This window comes from Diplotaxodon limnothrissa, linkage group LG12 (assembly GCF_057381915.1).
Source record: "Diplotaxodon limnothrissa isolate DT_005_m linkage group LG12, D_limnothrissa_male_GT1.1, whole genome shotgun sequence".
NCBI classification, from domain to species: Eukaryota; Metazoa; Chordata; class Actinopteri; order Cichliformes; family Cichlidae; genus Diplotaxodon; species Diplotaxodon limnothrissa.
Genome location: NC_140607.1, coordinates 13,295,174 through 13,316,028, shown reverse-complemented (window position 1 = coordinate 13,316,028; position 20,855 = coordinate 13,295,174). Strand labels below are relative to the sequence as shown.

General features: G+C 41.3%; 1 protein-coding gene across 1 annotated transcript in view; it reads left to right on the top strand.

Annotated features, from left to right (window-relative positions):
- The first annotated feature begins 8,776 nt into the window (after positions 1-8,776).
- The window catches only part of LOC146620939 (transmembrane protein 132C), a 192,516-nt gene continuing 180,437 nt past the window's right edge, over positions 8,777-20,855 (top strand). The window contains exon 1 of the mRNA XM_085367141.1: positions 8,777-8,948. Within this exon, the coding sequence (XP_085223267.1) occupies positions 8,822-8,948 (127 nt within the window). The 5' untranslated portion in view covers positions 8,777-8,821. The remainder of the gene's footprint in view (positions 8,949-20,855) is intronic.

The following is a 20,855-nucleotide window of genomic DNA, read 5'->3' as shown; positions in this document are numbered from 1 at the left end:
AGCATTGCACTTTAAGCATGGATTTGCACACAAGAAGTTTAAATATTTATTGACTATTTATTGGGAATTTTAAAATCAGTTGGTGGCCTTGTTTCAGATCCTGCACAGCTGCTCCTCATCAAGGAATGTGGTGGTTGTCTGTCAGGAGAGAAGAATGGTGATTGAGATTGTGATTAAGGTTTACCAATAAGGAAAACTAAGGCAAATGTGTGTGTGAAATCTAGGGAAAAGTGTTGCAAATAAGCGTTTGTAAGTTAATGATTACTCACCTTTCTTGCCTGTGTCCTCTTCAAGGTGTTTGGGCAAATGTTTCCCTGGGGGTCCAGACACCATTTAAAGGTTCCGGGAGAGACCATTGGTAAAGAGAGTGTGGTGAATCTTTTTGTGCTTGGGTTTCTGGGTTTTTATAATATTGGGTTTTGTGTAACATTAAAGTGTGAAATATTTATTAATATGTAAATGTGAAGATGTATTTATGTATTTATTTATTCTTATTGATATATTGTATACTGTGGTGGAAGGTTGGGATTTAAGAATTTACCTGAGAGTGGAATAATGGTTAAGTCTGTGACAGCTGAACATATTTAAGGCTGCCAGTTGTCATTAGAGGATGGATTTTTGTGCTGTAAAGAAGCTCGACAAGTTAATTGTTGTAAGGAGAGCCGTATAGCGAATAAATACTTTGTTCCACTACACTTGCCTTGGTCTGTCTCACTGTGTTTCCAGCCGCTAAGGGCTGCCCTGTTACAAGTGGTGTCAGGAGTGTGTCACTCATGCCACAATGAGAAGATGATGACAAGAGGTGGAAGAAAGCCTGGCCAAGAGGAGCAGCCTGATGAAGGAGTTGGAGCTTCATCTGAGCTAGAGGCCATGGCAGCAACAAGCCCTGAGGACAAATTGGAGGAGTTAACAGGGTTGGTGAAATCTCTTATGTGGTCTCAAGCAGCCAGAGACCAAAAGTGGGAGAAGGATTTGTCACGTCAGGAGCAAAGGTGGAAAGGCATGCAGCATCAATTTCAGCAAATCCAGCTACAAGTTAACGCTGTAACTGATAAGCCTGACCCACCAGAGGCGCCAGCGCCCCCTACAACATCTGAAGAACAAGAACTTGGATTCAATGGTGAAGACATTCCAGTGGCCAGTGGGTCCAGGTCTTTAATTGAACCAAAACTTTTTCCTCTGTCACCAGAAGATGACATTGAACATTTTCTGACTACGTTTGAAAGAATGGCAAACGTGTGTCGATGGCCCAGAGATGAGTGGGCTATTCGTCTGGTTCCCCTGTTGACAGGTAAAGCCCGCACAGCCTACATTCTTATGGATTTAACAGACTCTGAGAATTATGATAAGGTGAAAGAGGCAATTCTGGCAAAATATGAGATCACTGCTGACACCTACAGACGCCGCTTCAGATCTCTGAAAGTTGAGCCAGGTGAGACGCCACGTGAACTTTATGTAAGATTGAAAGACCTGTTTTCAAGATGGATTAAACCTGAAAAATCAACTGTAGAAGAAATATCTGAGCAGATAATTCTGGAGCAGTTTTTGAGAATGGTTAATCCAGAGCTGGAGATTTGGATACGTGAGCATGACCCGAAGACTGCAAAGGAAGCAGCTAGCCTCGCAGAGGTTTTCACTTCAGCCAGAAAAGGAAGCAAGAGCACCTACTTCAGCCGGGAGACCCACTACGCCCAACCAAGTAAGTCCATTGGGGGTGAACAGGGTTCTGGTCAAGTTCAGGCTAGAAATCTTTCTAGTTCTAGGCAGCTCCCTTCCCATAGACCTCACAATGTGAAGAAATCCTTTAAGTCTTCAGTTCAGGATATTAAATGTTATCACTGTCATAACTTTGGCCATACACAACAATTTTGCCCTGCCCTTAAGTCAAAACCATCTCTTTTGTGTGCAGTTCCAAGACCAGCCACAGAGCCAGTAGGAAAGAAAGCTTGTACTGTCCCTGTTTTAATTAATGGGCGTAAAGACGAAGCTTTGCTTGACTCTGGGTGCTTCCAAACTCTTGTACACTCTAGCATAATTTCAGGAGAAAAGCTAAGTGGGGTTGGGGCTACAATAAGTTGTGTGCATGGAGACGAACACAGGTACCCCACTGCTGAGGTTTACCTGACAGTAGGAGGTCAAACCTACTTGTTAGTGGTAGCTGTTGTTCCCAGTTTGCCATATTCAGTGATACTTGGTAATGACATCCCCACTCTTTTTGATCTAATACACCAGTCAGATTATGACCCTCAAGTGAGTGCTGAGAAAGACATTCAAGGCTTAGGTGATGAATCTGGAAGCTCACTTCCTCTAGATATGACAGTTGAACCATTTAAACCCTGTCATGTAGTCACAAGAGCACAAAGTGCAAAGGAAAGGATGCAAGAACTGCCCTTTTTTGAGGAGTCTCTTGAAACGGAGCCAGGGAAGATTAGGAAGTCTAGGGCTCAGAAAAGAAGAGAAAAGTTCAAAGGCTCAGGGGAAAAAGGTACAGCATTGTTCCCTAAGCCAAATAACCAACTTGAGTTTGATGTTCCCTCAGATTTAGGTGCACTCCAAAGAAGCGACCCTACTCTAAAACCCTGGTTTGAGAAGGTAACAGAGGTAGAGGGGGCTAGTCAAGGTCAGGTAAGCTGTCTTGCAGACACTGTTTACTTGATTAAAGGAGGCATCTTGTACCAGAGAAAGGGGAAGTGCGAAGCTGTGGCACTCCCACAACAGTTCAGAGACAAAGTTATGGATTTGGGTCATTCAATTCCATGGGCAGGTCATATGGCTTTTCACAAAACACTGAATAGGATCAGCAGCCGTTTTGTTTGGCCAGGGATGTATGTCCAGGTTTCTGAGTTTTGCCGTTCCTGTGAAAAATGTCAGTTGACCTCAGGCAAAGGAGTAGCACGAGCCCAGTTGCAACCACTGCCAATTATTGAAACACCGTTTGAGAGGCTAGGCATGGATATCGTGGGCCCTTTAGAGAGGAGCTCCACCGGTCATCGCTACATATTAGTCATATGTGACTATGCAACACGGTTTCCTGAGGCCTTCCCACTCAGATCAATTAAAGCTCGTCACATTGCTAATTGTCTTCTGCAGCTTTTCTCTAGGGTAGGCATACCAAGAGAAATTCTGACGGATTGTGGAACGAACTTTCTATCCAAGTTGTTGCAGCAGGTTTATAAGCTGTTAGGGATAAAGGGACTTAAGACCACCCCTCATCACCCCCAAACGGACGGGCTAGTGGAGAGATACAACCAGACTCAAAAGTATGCTGCGCAAGTTTGTCTCTGACACAGGTGCTGACTGGGATCAATGGCTGCCATACCTTCTGTTCGCCTACCGGGAGGTCCCGCAGGTTTCCACTGGCTTCTCGCCTTTTGAACTTTTATACGGTCGCCAAGTGAGAGGCCCCCTGGATCTGCTTAAGGACTGCTGGGAGGAATCCAAAGCAGAGGGCGAAAACATCGCAGCCTACGTCATCACCATGAGAGAGAGGTTGGAGAAAATGGCATCATTGATGCAAGACAACATGAAAGCTGCACAAAAACATCAAAAGACTTGGTATGATCAGAAGGCCAGGGATAGGGTCTTCCTTCCAGGTCAGAAAGTACTGTTATTGCTTCCCACCAGCGATAACAAGTTGCTGACAAAATGGCATGGACCATACGAGATCGTCAGACAAGTGAGTAAAGTCACTTATGAGCTGAATATGCCAGAAAGAGTTAAAAAATATCAGACATTTCATGTGAACTTGTTGAAGGAATTCCACAGCCGACAAGAGCCGGTCTATCAGTTACTGGTGCGTTCGGTTAAGGATGAGGAATTGTTTATCTAGGATGACAGAGGACTGAAGCACTTCGCGCTTAAGAGAGGGAGGAGGAAATGTAAGGAAGAGGACTCCCTTACTGCATTTATTTATATTGTATTGTCTGTATAGCACTTTAGAGCACACCTTTCACTTTATTAAAAGCACCTTATCAAGCACTTTATGTAGCATTGCACTTTAAGCATGGATTTGCACACAAGAAGTTTAAATATTTATTGACTATTTATTGGGAATTTTAAAATCAGTTGGTGGCCTTGTTTCAGATCCTGCACAGCTGCTCCTCATCAAGGAATGTGGTGGTTGTCTGTCAGGAGAGAAGAATGGTGATTGAGATTGTGATTAAGGTTTACCAATAAGGAAAACTAATGCAAATGTGTGTGTGAAATCTAGGGAAAAGTGTTGCAAATAAGCGTTTGTAAGTTAATGATTACTCACCTTTCTTGCCTGTGTCCTCTTCAAGGTGTTTGGGCAAATGTTTCCCCGGGGGTCCAGACACCATTTAAAGGTTCCGGGAGAGACCATTGGTAAAGAGAGTGTGGTGAATCTTTTTGTGCTTGGGTTTCTGGGTTTTTATAATATTGGGTTTTGTGTAACATTAAAGTGTGAAATATTTATTAATATGTAAATGTGAAGATGTATTTATGTATTTATTTATTCTTATTGATATATTGTATACTGTGGTGGAAGGTTGGGATTTAAGAATTTACCTGAGAGTGGAATAATGGTTAAGTCTGTGACAGCTGAACATATTTAAGGCTGCCAGTTGTCATTAGAGGATGGATTTTTGTGCTGTAAAGAAGCTCGACAAGTTAATTGTTGTAAGGAGAGCCGTATAGCGAATAAATACTTTGTTCCACTACACTTGCCTTGGTCTGTCTCACTGTGTTTCCAGCCGCTAAGGGCTGCCCTGTTACACCTGTTCAGGACTGAAGGTCACTCTTTGGGCATCAGTCTTGAAAACAGAGTGACAGCCCCAGAGAGGCTGATAAGTAAATACAGTTTTAATGGTCTCTGAATGGCTGGTGGTAATCTGTGCAGGCCACGAGTGGGCAAGGCACAGAGGGTGACGGGGCATTCTGCAGCAGTTATTATAAATGCTATCATAGATCAGATAGGCCAGAGAATGAGAATGAAAGGTGGTGATGAATTTGGGCCTTCTGTCGACCAAATGACTAGAGGACAAGCTGCTGAGGCAGGTTAAGGTCATGAATGAAGGATACCACCCAAAAAGAAGACACAACGGACAATTCATTATGGATAATGCAGAGGACAGAATAGTCCATATCTCAGGGGACCGGCTGCAGGTCGCAGGGTGACAATGTCAAAAAAAGAAAAGAAGAAAAGGATACAGTCTGCTTCAACTTCTCTGTTTGGTACAGTCTGGAAAAGTTTTAAGCACTGAAAGCAAAATGAGTCTACTATAATTAGTTTTGTGTCAATTAAGTTAAAAGGAAGTGCTGCGGATAGAAAAAAACTGAAGGCAACCATTTGCCTTTAAAGCAGTTCTAGGTAAAGGTTTATGGTACTTGGCAGGAAGGTTTTTCTGCAGTTCTTCTGTGGATTTTGAGCTGTTTAATTTGCTTCTTTTTTTGGGTGATTCCAGACTGACTTCATGACGTCATGGAGGTCATGCAATCTGTAATAGGCTTTTCCTTCTGCTTCTTGCCTCACGATGATTGTTTATGAATCTCGTGGTATTTTTGGGCCGTCATGCTGCAGAATGAATCTTATAGTGAGACTTGAATTGTATTGCGTGATGGATTAGAATATAAAATGTTTGCACAGTGCTGTATATTATATAGCCGCAAGTATTTTTCCCCTTCTTCTTGGCAGAAAAGCCGTGCCATTACAGGAAACAAAACTGCTTAACATTCCAAAGTCAAATGCGTTGACAGGTAACTGAAAGTGGAAATATAGTTTGTTGTATCTAAACGTGTCTGGCATTTCAGTCTTGGGTCTATTTCCAAGGCATGAAAGCTTACAGATCTTTTTCAAGACATCAAAGGGTTGAGACCTTTTTGCAGACATCAAAGTCTTAAGACCTGTCCTCAGAGAGGTCTAAACGGCACATCTGTCAAGACAAAATCGCTCGTATTTTTCCCTCTTAGACATCTCTTTAAACAATGCCTGCAATAGCGCTGCCTCTTTTGAAAACTCCGGTTTTCCAAATCAAATGTGCCTTATCGACCTTTGGAAAGAGATGGATAGTATGTGAGCTTTCACAGCAGTCAATGTTTTGGTCATTTTAGCTCAGGAAATGGACTTACCATGTGCAGAACCGACAGGGGCTCTGCTTATTTAATGACTTGCACAGCTATATACGATGTAACCGAAGCCACTCGGGGTCTGTCTGGTGCACCCTGTGATTTCCAGCCGTCGAACAGACCTCAGTATATCGTGGTCTTCAAGGGATTTAAGTGAATGTCAGGTCCTAGAAGGGGGTTACTTTTGGACAGCTACCAGCATTTGTGTGAGTGCTTTTCCAGCCCACCATTACAGCTACAGCTAGGGAAGTGACTGTTCTACATCAACACTTTTGTTCCCTGTACCTCTAATGCTTTTTGCAGCTGTACCAGAGTGAATTTTTTTCCAGCATCAAATTGCACGCATTAAGAAGGAAGTAAAGTCTCAGTTCCATAAGCAAAAATGGAATTTGAAGTGAACCAGAACGGGCGACTTAACACAAAAGCTTTAACAATGATTTAGTGCTGAAAGATGTTTCAAACTCTCTGGTACCTGCACAGAACACTCACAGCACCAAACCAGAATAACCAGGACTACAATAGCTATATGCTGTGTGTGAATGAAAGTATTGTAGTTTTCTTTGAGAATGATTTCTTGTGCATTTAGACCTTGCACTGTAGACCTCAACTTAGTAGTTAACCTGAAATAAGTGGAGCTGAGATACAATGTCATAAACTTTAAAATAAACTGCACCCGAGTAATGTTAGAGTTGACTGAATAATAAGTGTTGCTTCTCTTTGTTTCTTAAAAAAATGCCACAACTACACTTTTCCCACACTCAAAATGAAAATCAGTGATATAGGTATTACTTTACAGCGATCACAGCACTTACAGGCAGGGACAGTGATGAAACGCATCTTGTGGAAACGAATGACTGCACTGTTGGTGAGTCATCTCATACATCTCTATTTAGTCTTCATGGATTTTTCTTTATCTTTCCTTCACAACACCGTCTAATCTGCTTAGAGAGGGAGGGGAAAAAACTGCTGTGGGGTTCATGGTTTAATCAATTACCAGATTACAGTAATAATCCATATTTTAGTTCATTTTCTGGGTTGCAATTATAATGAATTCACTGGCAGCCGCAATTATGTTCCCATCAATGGAAGTGGAACAAAAGCAATGTCAAATAACACCAGCACTGTATACTGCTAAGTCAAATTGCATTGGAACTGATATGTCAACACATGCTTGTTTGCTGGACTGCTTGCAGGGAAATATATATATATATATATATATATATATATATATATATATATATATATATATATATATATATATATATATATATATATATATATATATATATATATATATATATTTCTAATCTTTATTATATTAGATGGCTCTGCAGAAAAGGGCCATTTGTGGTGGAGCTGAATATATGTTCCTCGTGGCCCTGAATGGGAATAAGTATGGAAAATTGAATAAATGAATGGAGATGGCTCACTGGAAATTGTGTGAAAATACAACAAAGGAGCGAGAAACTCGGTGAGCACTGCAGCCATATCTGAGCCTACTGCGGTGATTGAGTGCATCTCTCTCAGGATGCAGACACCATACCGCGAATGATGTCATCAGACTGGTGCTTTTTACTTTTCTATACCCACTGTCATTTCTTTTTTTCGTAATTGTATTTTAATATTAATTACCCGAAGCGTTAAAGGTTTGCGTTATCAAACACGAGCGGCGCAAGTTTTTCAGTTCACTCTTCGTGCCGCACAGGGTCGCTGGTGCCTGACAAGTGGCGCAATCATCCAATAAATTCGAAATGTCCGATGACAACTTTTAAAATCATTGTTTTTGCACGCAAAGAGCAGCGACGTCACCAGACGTGTTGGTTATTTAACACACGTGCAACTGTCTGATTTTGATTTAAAACTGACAGGGTGAACATATTAGTTTTTTTCGGTGTTGTTGTTTTAGGAAGATGCTTTAATGCAAACTCAGCTGGTCAAAAGTGATGAATTAAAATATGTTTACTCCCGGCATCAATGATATGATGTTCCTGGAGCGCCAAACGCCCCCGCTCTGTGTCTGTTATGTCTTTCCTTCTGGTCCCCTCGACGCGCATTGGACGGGGTGACAATGCGTAAGCTCCACAAACTGCAGTCTGTCTGCATAAACATAGAAGAACGATGACTTGAATCCGGACTTTCGCTGAATATATGAATCACCTGGTGCCAAAGTGTCATTAGAAGTGGAAGCTGAACGCTGAATACGGACCTCTTGCGCGCTCTCCTCTGGCTCAGGACTTCACGAAAAGCTGTCTGGGTGTGGATGTACGCTGATCTATGCCGGGACTTGAACTTTTCTACTTTTAGATAATTCGCCTTAACACGAGGATGGACGGAAAGTATCGGACTTTACGCACTACAGCCAGCTTCAGGAGCCCGGTGATGCAGAAAGAAGGGAGCTGGAAAAACTGACCGTCTGAGGACAGAGGATTTCTGCGCTTCTTGGGATAAAAAAACCCCGCTATAAAACAAACACAAAATCGTTGTGAAAATGTGTCATAACTGGTCTTTCGCCAGTAATCTAAGCGTTATCTCTTCTAAAAAGAAAAATGCTGGAGAGACCGAAGCAAAGCTGAAGTTCTTTCTCTTCAGTTCTTGAATTTTCCTGACAAAAACAAGTAGATCAGACTTTCAAAACTGCTCACTCGAACTATGATTGTTCAGCGTTTGGAAACTAACGATTGCAGCATGAAAAGACGTGTTTTCATTCTTCATTTTTAGAAACCACACTGCACGTAGGATGCTCTTCTTTGAACTAACACGCATCGGCTTGCGCACTAATTTTTGGGGGAATTCGTGTTTTTTAACGGCTCAGAGAAACATGTTGCACATCCTTGCGCTTCAGTCGGTGGTGTTACTTTTGGGAGGTAAGCATTTTAAACCTTTTAGCCTATGTGTCTTTACGCCCACTGTGCCGACTGAGGAGCCAGGCTTTTGTTAAACAAAGATTTCAAGTAAGTTTAATACGAACTGGAGCCAAGTAGCGTGATTTTTGTCACACAGGGGACCGCGTGAGATACACGGTGATGCAGGGTAGCGAACATCCTGCTTGTCTCATCTGCGTGTACGCTTACATTCCCCAACAAGAATTCAGTTCAGATGTGTTCAGTCATATATTATGGATTCCGAAGACCTCGCTGCAGTGGCTCTGCACCTGTACGATGAACCCAGAGCAGCTCTGGCTTTAAATAACACTTATCTCATCAATATTTCAACATGACAAGGATTATCTTGTGCAACAGAAGCACTGGGGTTGTATCGACTCTTGACTTAAGTTATTACATAAAATTCATCTCCAAGCCCATATTTATTTCATGGGAAAACTTAGGAGAGTTGCATTGATGAGAGCTCTTCATATAGCTTCACAACATCAGTCCCAATCTCTTTGAGGTGTCACTTAATATGTTTTTAGTAGGAATTTCTGCGTTTTATATGGATTCTTGGTGGGGGGAGAAAAAGATGATTTAAATGTAATTTTCCACATTGCATCAGTCAATTAGTGCCACTGGGAGGAGAACAGCAACATCCTTTTTGACTGCCTGGCGGCCAGGATATATAGATCTGAAGGCAGCTGGTGGTCTGGCTAATGAATCCCTTCTGTCTTGTGGGAAAAGGGTTTAAACTAAAATGCAATCTGGAAATTTTAACCGGTCCTCCAATGGGACTTTTTCTCCAGATGATGCCTGGCTCTAGCAGCTTTCCAGCATACCCAAAAGAAGAGTTTTTCACGGCATGTCTTTAATTAAAAGCAAAACTTTTTTTCCTCCCTTTTTTCTTGTGCAAATGAAAGAAACAACAACACATTTTTCAGTGAATGAATATGCAATCCTTGTTCACTGCAGTAAGACCTAGAATCACAATCTTATTGTAATTACATAGAATCTGCAGCCGGCAGTGTATCTGTTATGGTCTAAGAAACACTTGCGCTGGTTTCCTGCAGAATTAAAGGTCATAGTTTCCAGAAACAATCTTTCCAAAATTGCATCTTAGAGGTCCATTGTGCATGTGCGCCTCGGTGATACATCTTGGAGCTCATGAGGATTATTCTTATGTAACAGCACCTCTCTTTCCAGTGCTGGCTCACTGGCTTGAAGTATACTGTAATAATATTTGCCATGTGCTAAGGCCTTACACAGTGTGATCCTAATTGAGGATTGTGTGTCATAAACCTGCAGGACACAGCTTCTTACTGTGAATAGTGATGAAAATTGATAACACACTCCAGGAAATGAGAGGATCAGATCCGTGCTAGAAAAATGTCTGCGCAGCATAATAAGCCACGATTAGGGATGGAAACCTGGTGTTCTAGTGTGACTGTGATAAAAACCCTTTGTTTCAACAACTGCAAATTATATCAGGGTGTTGAGTTTCCTGGCCCTAGAATATTCAAAGCAAATCTGCAGAATAAAATGTTATTATGATAAAAGGATGGAGACTTAACATTTTTTGTATGTTTTGTTAATAAAAAACATACAAAACAAGTGTCCCGTCCTTTAATTGAAGCCACCAGGTGCGTTCCAGTGGGACAGCTCAGTGGGATTCCTGAGAAGAATTTTCAATCTTCCCTCCTTTAGTTTTATCCTTGAGCTTAACAAGATCCAAAGGAGATCAAGCAAGGATAGCCTTTGGTCTACATCTTTGAGCACTAAGCACACAGCCCATGCTGTCTCTTGTTGCTGCCATGTGTCTGTCCTCATGCCTCGGCATCTCCTTCAAGACGATTGAAGTCGTTCTGTAGAAATTTTATTTCAGAACATTTACTTACCCAGCCGAGATTCTTAAACCCTCTCTCAGTGGAGAGGTTTTATCTGTGATTGTCTTCAGAAACATCCACTGCTGTGGTTCCTCGCCCCAGTGCTGTGGCACACATCCAGCTCTACTTCTTTTGCCCCTGGCAGTCCTGTAAACCCTGCAATTCATGTCCTCGGTCAAGAAAAAAAAAATGAGCCAGAGAGGTGAAATACAGTCTTTATGGAGAACAATTTTTAGCATTCGCGGCTTGATTGATGGACTGATTATGTTTGTCTTTAAGCTGTGCTGCTAAATTGTGAGTGGCATGTGTTTGTCTGGATCCTTTCATGTGTCTGTGTCTCATTTCGTTAGGCTCAACACTGTCTGATTGAAATTCAGCTGGAGTTTTGACGTGGAATTGAACACATTGTCCACTCAAGCAAAAGGATTGATTTCATCAACAGTCGGGTGGATATTTTCATGTCAGCTTCGATTCCACTGCACTGAAAAGATTTTTGTTTTAGATCTTTGACAGCTTTTTAATTATATTTGTAACCAAAGCATATTGAAGTAAATGAGTATGTCTTAAGTGGCCATGCGCTGGATAAACCCCCTAATGTCATTTCTTTTTCTTTTTTTGCTGCCATTCATCAGTTGTGGTGTTGCTTTAGAGATCAGAAAGAAATGAAAGGAACAGTAGTGGCTTTTTTAATTTCTAATTTTTTGTATTTATTCTTCATCAAGGCTATCTGTGCATCGCTCTTGCTGTGGTGCACAAAGTCGCTTGAATTTTACAACAGAGGACACTGATAAAAAGAGCCGTCACCCCCTCTCTCAAATCCAATTTGGCGTGGCTTGGGTGGTTTCCGTGGTTTCCCTTCATGGAAGGAGAAAGGAAAAGAAAATCACAGTAGTAGTTTGACATGAGCTGTGTTTAAACTCCCCGTGGTTTTCAGTTCCAACACTCGCAAGTGATTTATGCCATACGTTTGTGTGTCAAAATCTGCACCTTTGTTTGCGTAATGACCATTTTTTGAAGCGCGCTGAGTAGGTGGACTGTCATCTAAATCCCTCGTACTGTTCTTTTACGCTCATTATACTTAAAGTGCGTGTGGGAGGCATGCAGCTTTCCAATCACTGAGTCGAAAGAGGGTTTTTGCCCCTGCAAGTTCAAAAACATCAGACTAATGTCCTGTAATATTTCCACAAAGCACATCTGCCCTGCTTAATTGGCTCTTTGTAACTGCTGTGATCTCGCATTCAATCAATTTTCATAATTTGGGGAGGCGAATGGTGGAAACCTGTGTAAAAGCTTTTAAAAAGAGGGGATGTAAATGTGCGATGAACATGCTGATGCTGTGTTTGTTTTCTTTCATCGGTGAATAGTTGAATAGTGTCTCTGTTGGCTAAGGTCACGGTGAGACCGTGTGCTCGACACTAAGAGTGGTGAAAACGAGGGGAAACTACAAACTGTTGCACTTATTTTTATTGTCAATAAAAGAATTTGTCATTATTGACGGGCTAAAGCTGCATCGGTAACTAATTTAGGATTGAGCTCGTTGACATGCACATGACCTCGCTGACCCTTTGATAGTTCGCAGTGACAACAACAACATGTGTGAATTCCTGGTTGTCATTTTGCACCAGTATATCAATGTGGATGTTGAGATATTTGGCTGGAAAAGTATAAACTTTGTCCTCTTGCTAAAGGCGTTCTTGTATACTACTAAATCCAGAGGGTCATCAAATTCATCAGGATTCCTCCACTCGGATGTATTGTCATGCATTTGTTTACAGAATGCGGCTGTAATCCATCCTCTAGACCAGGGCTGCCCAATCCCAGTCCTCGAGAGCTACTATCCTGCAGCTTTTAGATGCATCCCTACTCCAACACAGCTGAATCAAATGGTTTGATTACCTCTTCAGCATGCCATCGTGTTTGGCAAAGGCCTGATAACAAGCCATTCATTTGATTCAGCTGTGTTGGAGTAGGGATGCATCTAAAAGCTGCAGGATAGTAGCTCTCGAGGACTGGGATTGGGCAGCCCTGCTCTAGACATAACAATCAAAGGGATTACGACCAATTCATTAAGTACACCTATTCACCTTAATCGGCTAATCATATGAAAGCAACTCAGTGCGTTAAGGCATGTAGATATGCGAAAGAGGACCTGCTGAAGTTCAAACTGAGCATCGGAATCGGGGAAGAAAAGTAATTTAAGTGGTTAGTCTGAGTATTTCAGAAACTGCTGATCTACAGGGATTTTCCTATACAACCGTGTCTAGGGGTTTATAGAAAATGGTCTTGAAAAGAGAAAACGTCTAGCATTTCTCTGGGTGAAAATGCCTTCTTGATGTCTGAGGTCAGAGGGGAATAGCCAGACTGCTTCGAGCAGATAGTGAGGCACAGGAACTCAAACAGCCACTCATTAGAAGCAGGGCATACAGAAGAGCATCTCTGAACACAGATAGGCTACAGCAACAGAAGAATGCACCAGGTGTCGGTCATGACGGCTAAGAATAGAAAACTGAGGCTACAGTTCACACAAGATCACCGAAGTTGGACAGTAGAAGATTTAAAAACATTATCTGGTCCAACAGGTCCTTTTCTATTGCAATGTTTGGATGGCAGGGTCAGAATTTGGTGTAAATATCCCAAACGCCTGGATTTGTCTTGTTTTCTATCAGCAGTTCAAGCTGTAATGGTGTGGGGGATATTTTTGTTGCACACATCGGATCTCTTAATACCAACTGATCATTGTTTAAATGCCACAGCCTTACCCAAGTATTGTTGTTGACCATTTATGACCGCAGTGTACCTGTCTTCTGGTAATGGCAATGCGCAATATCGCAAAAATCAAACAATCTGAAATTGGTTTCTTGAACTTGACACTGAGTTTAAGAGCACTCAGATAGCCTCCACAGTCACCAGATCACAATCCGATAGAGCACCTTTGGGATGTGGTGGAACAGGAGACTCTTACCATGGAATCTGCAGCAACTGTGTGATGCTTTCACCTCAATATGAACCAAAATCTCTGAGGAATGTTTCCAGCACCTCGTTGAATCTGTGTCGTTAAGAAATAAGGCAGCTATGAAGGCAAAAGGGAGTCCAACCTGGCATTAGCAAGGTGTAACTAAGAGGCTGGTGAGTGTAGTCTCTAAGCTCCAAGAAGATACTTAACACATCCTCTAAAAATCTTCATTCATTCGCTTGGAAAAAAAAGTATTCAGTTCCTCTGTTCTCTAAAACGTTGTAAACAACAGCAAACATATGCCTCGATGTTGTAGGTTTACTCAGTGGGCTTTAATGCAAAGCCAACAGGGTAATGTTACAAGACATTTTTAAACAATTTATGACTCTAAGGGTGCGAAGAAACTACCCCACAAGGTCTGCTCAAGTGTCTAAATGCTATCATGATTGGACGTTTTATTCCTTGCAGATACCATCCCTTAGAATTCACAATGCATTTTCATTTTTCTACCGTAGCCCTGTCTCCTTACTGCAAATGTTGTTGCATCCTATCATTGTAGGTGCATATTTTTATTCTACATGAAAGGGAAGGGGGAGAAAAAAATTTTTTTTGCACTATGTACGGTTATGTGAAAGCTCCTGAATCATGAGATATTCCGACACACCAGACCAAGAAGCCGATTATGTTATTATATTCAATGCATTAATAAAATTCCATCAGCCCAGGAGCATTTGGGGGGAGACAGCATCACACAATATTAGATATCTGTGTAATATATCCTGCATTAAGGCTTACACAATATGGACATGTTCAACAACTTCTTTGCAAGTGCAAATAGGAAATTGGGGAAAAAAGCAGAGATTTGTTCAGTCACAAACTCAATATATATATATATATATATATATATATATATATATACACTTGCGATCCTCTGTTCCAAAGGCGTGTAGTCTAACCACTACGCTATCCAGCTGCTACTGGCACCCCTAGATAGATATCTATATATATATATCTATATATCCACCAGACATTTATTATATGTACTTTTTACTGTATTTTTTTTTCTTTGTTTGTATAAAAACACTTCTGTAACTCTGGTTGGTTATTCATATTTGATTTGAATGCTCTCGGGCAGGTGGCGGGACAAAAGCCTGTCACCATATCTGAGAGACTCTGGCTCTCGGTTGTACGCTGGGATGTCGCCGCCTATCAGATGCACCAGACCTTAATGCATTAGAGGCAATGATCTGACAGGTACATATTGTCAAGGCCCATTGACTTCTTTGTGGCGTAGCTGATTGATTGCTGAGATTATGTTAAAATAGGAGCCTGTGCGACTCTTTGTGATTCAGAGCGGTGCGCTCATGCAGCAGAATGCCGAACGGCGCTTTCCAAACTACCACAGAATTTTAATTTTAAAACATATTAGTTTTGTCCCTTGAGCAGTTCGTTCTGTTTTTGTATAATCACCGTAGTCTGTGGATGGAACAACACACGCCAGCAAGTTTGTTGTGCGCTCTCATCTGTGACACAAAACCAATATGAAGCTGCATGATGAATGAATTATGGTGGGTGACAGCACCTTTCATAATTTCAAACAAAAAGCCTGATATGAGCCTTTCTTTGGATAAATAAATAATAATAAAATTTTTTTATCAGCATATTTATTATCTGTAAAGTTGTTCATGTTCCTCCTTTTCTCTTTAGCTTGACATTAGACAGTGCAGCGCCACGGTGACTAACTTTGACTAAAATTTAGTCAAATTTCAAAATAATGATACCGACAGCATGGATGTGACTAAAAGTCGCACATATTTTCCTGTTTTTCGTTCTCATTACTGACAGCAGTGACTTATAGTTGCTAAATGATTATTTATTGGCACAAAGGTGCTGTCGAGGGACTAAAAATGAGAAAATGCAGTTCAGAAATGTTAGATACAGTAGCTCAATTACAAAGTCACCCACTAGAGAAATATTACATAAACAGTGTTCACAGTGTGCATTCAAATTGGGGCAACTGGGGTGAAATAGAGTTTAAAGTCACTTTCAAATGTGTGGTGCTCATTAAATAAGTTGAATTTTTATTTTTATTTTTATTTTTTTTGTGATGCTTTTGATTTTGAAGACAATCCTTCTACACACCAAAAAAAAAGGAAAATTGCTCCACAGAATGATCATTTGTTCATGCACTGCAACTCAGTTAAATGCAAATGACCTGAAGTACACTTTGACCATTGTCTAGATGGTACTTGGTGTAATTGGAATGCCAACGTATGTGTGCGTCCCCAATCAGTCTTGACACAATCACTGCTTCCTAATCAGTGTGAAAGTAATGGCCACCTCGGAGTACAATCAGTGTAGTTAGTCTGGCAGGAGTGGCTGTAACTTAATGAAGCCCCTTGAGTGAACGGAGTCAGTGGAAGACAAGGAAAAGAAAAATTCCTTGACTTTATGGCTCTGGCAAAGATATTGATGTTCGGTGGCAGATGCAGCAAAGATGTATTTTCACGTGACGCTTTTCTCTTGCTGTCCAGAAGCCTGAGGTCTTAGGCTTTCATGAGAGTGGACAGTGAGCTGATGACGGGTGAGGGTTAGAGATGTCCAGTCACGGCGTAGAATTTGTGGCAATACTGAGTCATTGTTCCTTGTGGCACTCTGTGATGTCACCGCGGCCAACAGGGGCAAGGCTGGCGGTTGGCACATCCTGCAACGTGCTATCTGTGCCTGCAGATTCTCCTCTTAACCCCAAAGCCCTCAATTTCACACAAATTGGAAAGAGCCACACCAAGTGGAGACAGAATGACCCCAATGATAACGAAGGATTAGCCTATTTTTTTTTTCAGTTTAATTCAAATTGGGAATAAAACTGTATAGATTTATTAACGGACGACTGAATGCTGACTTTTCCAGCCGCTCGGAATTTTGATTAGTTGTCATATCTTTTTATTAACCCTGCATTGCTTTATGGATGGCAGTGTTGGTTGAATTGAAATATCTCACCGCATTGTTGAACAAACATTTATGTCGTGCTTATGACTGGACTTTCCACCCACAGCAGGTCACGCTCTTTTCTTGTTTGGTGAAACACAATTAGGTCCATAAGTATTTGGACAGCTTTATGATTAAATCAAGATGTGATTGAGGTGCAGAGGGGTTAAACAAAACTGTTCAGGAATTACAGACATTTTTCTCTATAATATAGATTTTTTAGAGACGCAAAACTAATTGGACGATTGCATGGTGTTGCAGTTTCATGCCCATCCATGTGAGGCTTGTTCCCTTCAGTGAAACAACAAATTAAGGTGTTGTTTTGATTTGCAGATGTTTACTGGAATTTTATAAGCTGCAACTACATTGGGAGAGATTTTCTTGCAAGCTAACAGCTATAGGTAACCCTTACTACCAGGTCGTATGCCAAGCCCTGGTATTTTTCTAGAAGTTACACAATGCCATTAAGTGAGTGAAGCAAGAATAACTTAAAGTTTCCTCCATAAGAGACTTAGAGGTGAATTATGGTATGTGTAATGGGTTAGAAGTTTAAAAATGTAAGCTGGAGGCGCATTATTGACTGTGCTGAAGGTGAATAAAACTGTAGAATTGACCCTAAACTTTATTGGCAGGCCATGTAGAGAGGCTAATATTAGCTGTCTTTACCTCCTTTAAAAGCCCAGCAGCACTTTCTTTCTTTTTCTTTTTTTACAGCAGTATAAGGATAAGTGTAACATGGATTTTAATTTATAACACCATCATCCCACCACAAATCTCCCCACTGTTATGTGTGATCATTTTACAATGATCTTGTCAATTCCTTGTGTTACAACAGTAGCAAGCAGCTGCCTTCTCACTTCAACCTCCTCCACTTCCTGGCTCTGATCCACTGACAATGATGCAGGCCTTGATATGATTCGTTCTGAGGACATGCTCACTATTGCTTTGTATAAGCCAGAGATAAGTGTAAGTAATAAGCACTTTGCAAGTGTTCTTTTTTTCCTCTGCTGGGCTGACTTTAATTACTATTGCCGCCTTGTTTCATGCTGTTTTTGTGCATTCTCGCTGAACCTTGAAGATTGTAGTGTGAAGGCCCTGTAATTAGATGTTCTGGGAGCATGGCAACTGCTAAAATTCAGAGTGATGTAATCTGCACTCCATACTTAATTGCTCATGCCATGTGTAGGATGGTTTGTTTAACCTGCAATAGTAAAGGAACCGCATGTTTTCTTTGCCAACGGATGCTTTCCAGAATAAGTCTAAATATGGAATTTCACTGTCTGGTTGTATTTCTTACAGAATGTCTGTACCTAACACTTATATTGCTGTTACAGAATAAGTCTATTTTATCCTACAAACTGTGTTAGCCTGCATACTGGAAGCAACATTGCCTCTTCAATTATATGCATGCCAAAAAATTTATTGTAGATGATGTGGGCTCCCTTTAATTAAGAGGTGGGAGTCTCTCATTGTGCTTTAACATGTGCACCATCAACTTATAGCAGAGAAAACTTATATTACAAGTACTCTTTGTTTAAAATAGCAAAGGGGTCTTGTTGACAAGTTGCGGGACAGTGGAGCAGGAGATTTACAGACAGATTGGTGCTGGTCTGTTGTGTTGAAGAGAGAGCTGAGTGTAAAGGTAAGCTTCAGATTTACTTCTGGATTTATGTTCCTATCTTCACCTATGTGCAACAGCTGTGGGTAGTGACCGAAAGAAGAAGATTGGGAATTAGAGTAGCAGAAATGAGCTTTTTTCAAAGGGTATGTCGGTCAGTTATAGAGATAGGGTGAGGAGTCCGACCTTTCGGGATCGGCTTGGAGTAGAGTCGCTGCTCCTCAGCATCAAAAGGAGCGAGGTGATGTGGCTCGGGAATCTGTCTACAAAGCCTCTTGGATACATCCAAAACACCTAGTAGCTGAGGTCCATTTACTACTGGGAGAGACCATACCTCTGGGCTACCTTGTGAATACCTTGGTATTCCCCCCCGGATGAGCTGGAGGAAGTGGTTGGGGAAAGGGAAATGACATGGGTTTCAAATGGAAACACCATAGCTAGAAGTAGCCATCAGATGATGGGTAGACTGTGGTCATTAAGGGATGGACATGGTCAGCAACAATACTCAGATACTGGTGGTTAATCAATACTCAGTTGGTAGTAAAAAGAGCCCAAAATGTGCCAAGAAAATATTTTTCACTCCAACACCAGCATGAAGCATTGATACAAGATAGATCCATGCTTTTATGTCGCTCATCCTATCATCATTGATCATCATCAATGTCACAACAAAACTCGAGACTCATCACAGCAGGCAGATTTTCTAATCTTCTACTGTCCAGTTTTGGTGAGCTGACGTGGATTGGAACCTTAGTTTCCTAACAGGAAAGTGGCACCCAGTGTGTTCTTCTGCCGCTTCAAGGTTTCACATGTTGTGCATCCAGAGACGCTTTGCTACCTCGGTTGTAACGAGTGTTTGTTTTTTTCCTGTCAGGTGAAAGTCTAACCAGTCTCCTCTGATCTCTGGTATCAACAAGGCCTTCCGCTTACTCGATATTTTGTCTTTTTGGACCATCCTCTGTAAACCGTAGAGATGGTTTTGTGGGAAGATCCCAGCAGATCGATAGTTTCTGAAATACTTAGACCAGCCTGGCCTCTTGCAAAACCACTTAAATCACTTTTCTGTCAGCTTCTCATGCTTGAGTTGATCTTCAGCAGGTAGTCTTGGCCATGTCTATTTGCCTGATGCATTGAGCTGCTGCCATATGATTGGTTGATTATTTCATTACACCAATGAGGAGTTGAAAAGGTGTACCTAATGAAGGTACATCTGGGTGTATGTGCCATGATGGTTCGCCATCTTGACGGCAACCAGGTAGTTTTGAAACAAAAGTAAAAAGTAGCAGGAAAAGTACAACATAAGTAGAACGCACAAAACAATTGCACACAGCAAGTCTTGTACTATCTAGCTTTTTTTTTTCATAGCTGGAAACCAATGTCAAAAGAAATTTTCAGGATATGGCCTGCAGATCGACAAAGGCAAGTCGAGTGAGAAATATGTCAGAAAGTATATGGTGAGCTGACCAGCAGATAGGTGGGCTGATCTCTGAGACATAAGCCTCTTGCGAATAAAAACAGATGAGAACTGAAGAATCATTTGGTCTTGCTGCAATATAACACAGTAAACTAAGCCCTAAGACAAACACTAAGAAAGTGAAAAGTTGAGCTCCTTTCTCACTCAAAAGCATACACAGGACATAAAACCTGAAAGCATACGGAGAATTCCATCAATTATTTGATAAGGGATCTAGAGTCGCAGACAATTTCACAGAAGAAACTGGGAAGTGAACTTGTGATTTATTTTTGCTATACCGCTTCATGTTCTGAGAAATAGAGCCATGCTCTAACGACTGGGCGGCGGCAATACATAAAGCTCCAGGAACCCAGTGCAGAAGCTGAGTTTAATCATATTAATGGCATTGGTATGACCAAATCAAGTGTGCACGTTTACACGCATTCTCCTACATGTCTGCTTTTATCTGCTGATAGCACTTTTTCCTGAATCCACAAATAAAAGCAGCGACATTCCAGCCTGCTCTGAGGCTGCCGTCTATTTAATTAGGTAATAATCATTTTGTTTGAACGAGACCCAGCGTAAACAATTACAGCTACAGGTAGAATCAAGTCTTGATTCATTATTCGGCAAACTGAGTCATGATGTACAGTATGAACAACTAAATGAAAAACAACACAAAACCTTAAAAAAGGGCCACAGCACGCCGGCAAAACACCATTGTTCCAAAAGCAATATTTGCTTGTGGTGTTTTGAATGCCCAGATTGTTTTACTCCTATAGTGATCTGGCAACTGCGAAAGCCAGAAAATAACCCAGTCAGTTTGTTAGCCAGGGGACTGTTGCTTATGTTCCATTCGGGGCTTTGTTTTGCTTTGTTTTCTTTCCTTTGCGTTCGCTCTGTGCTTGTTGCTCAAGAAAGGTTTGTGGTTAGGGGTAAAATATACCCCTTCACAACCTTAAACCTGCAAGTTAAAAAAAATTACACTCACCTAGGGGATTTAAATTCA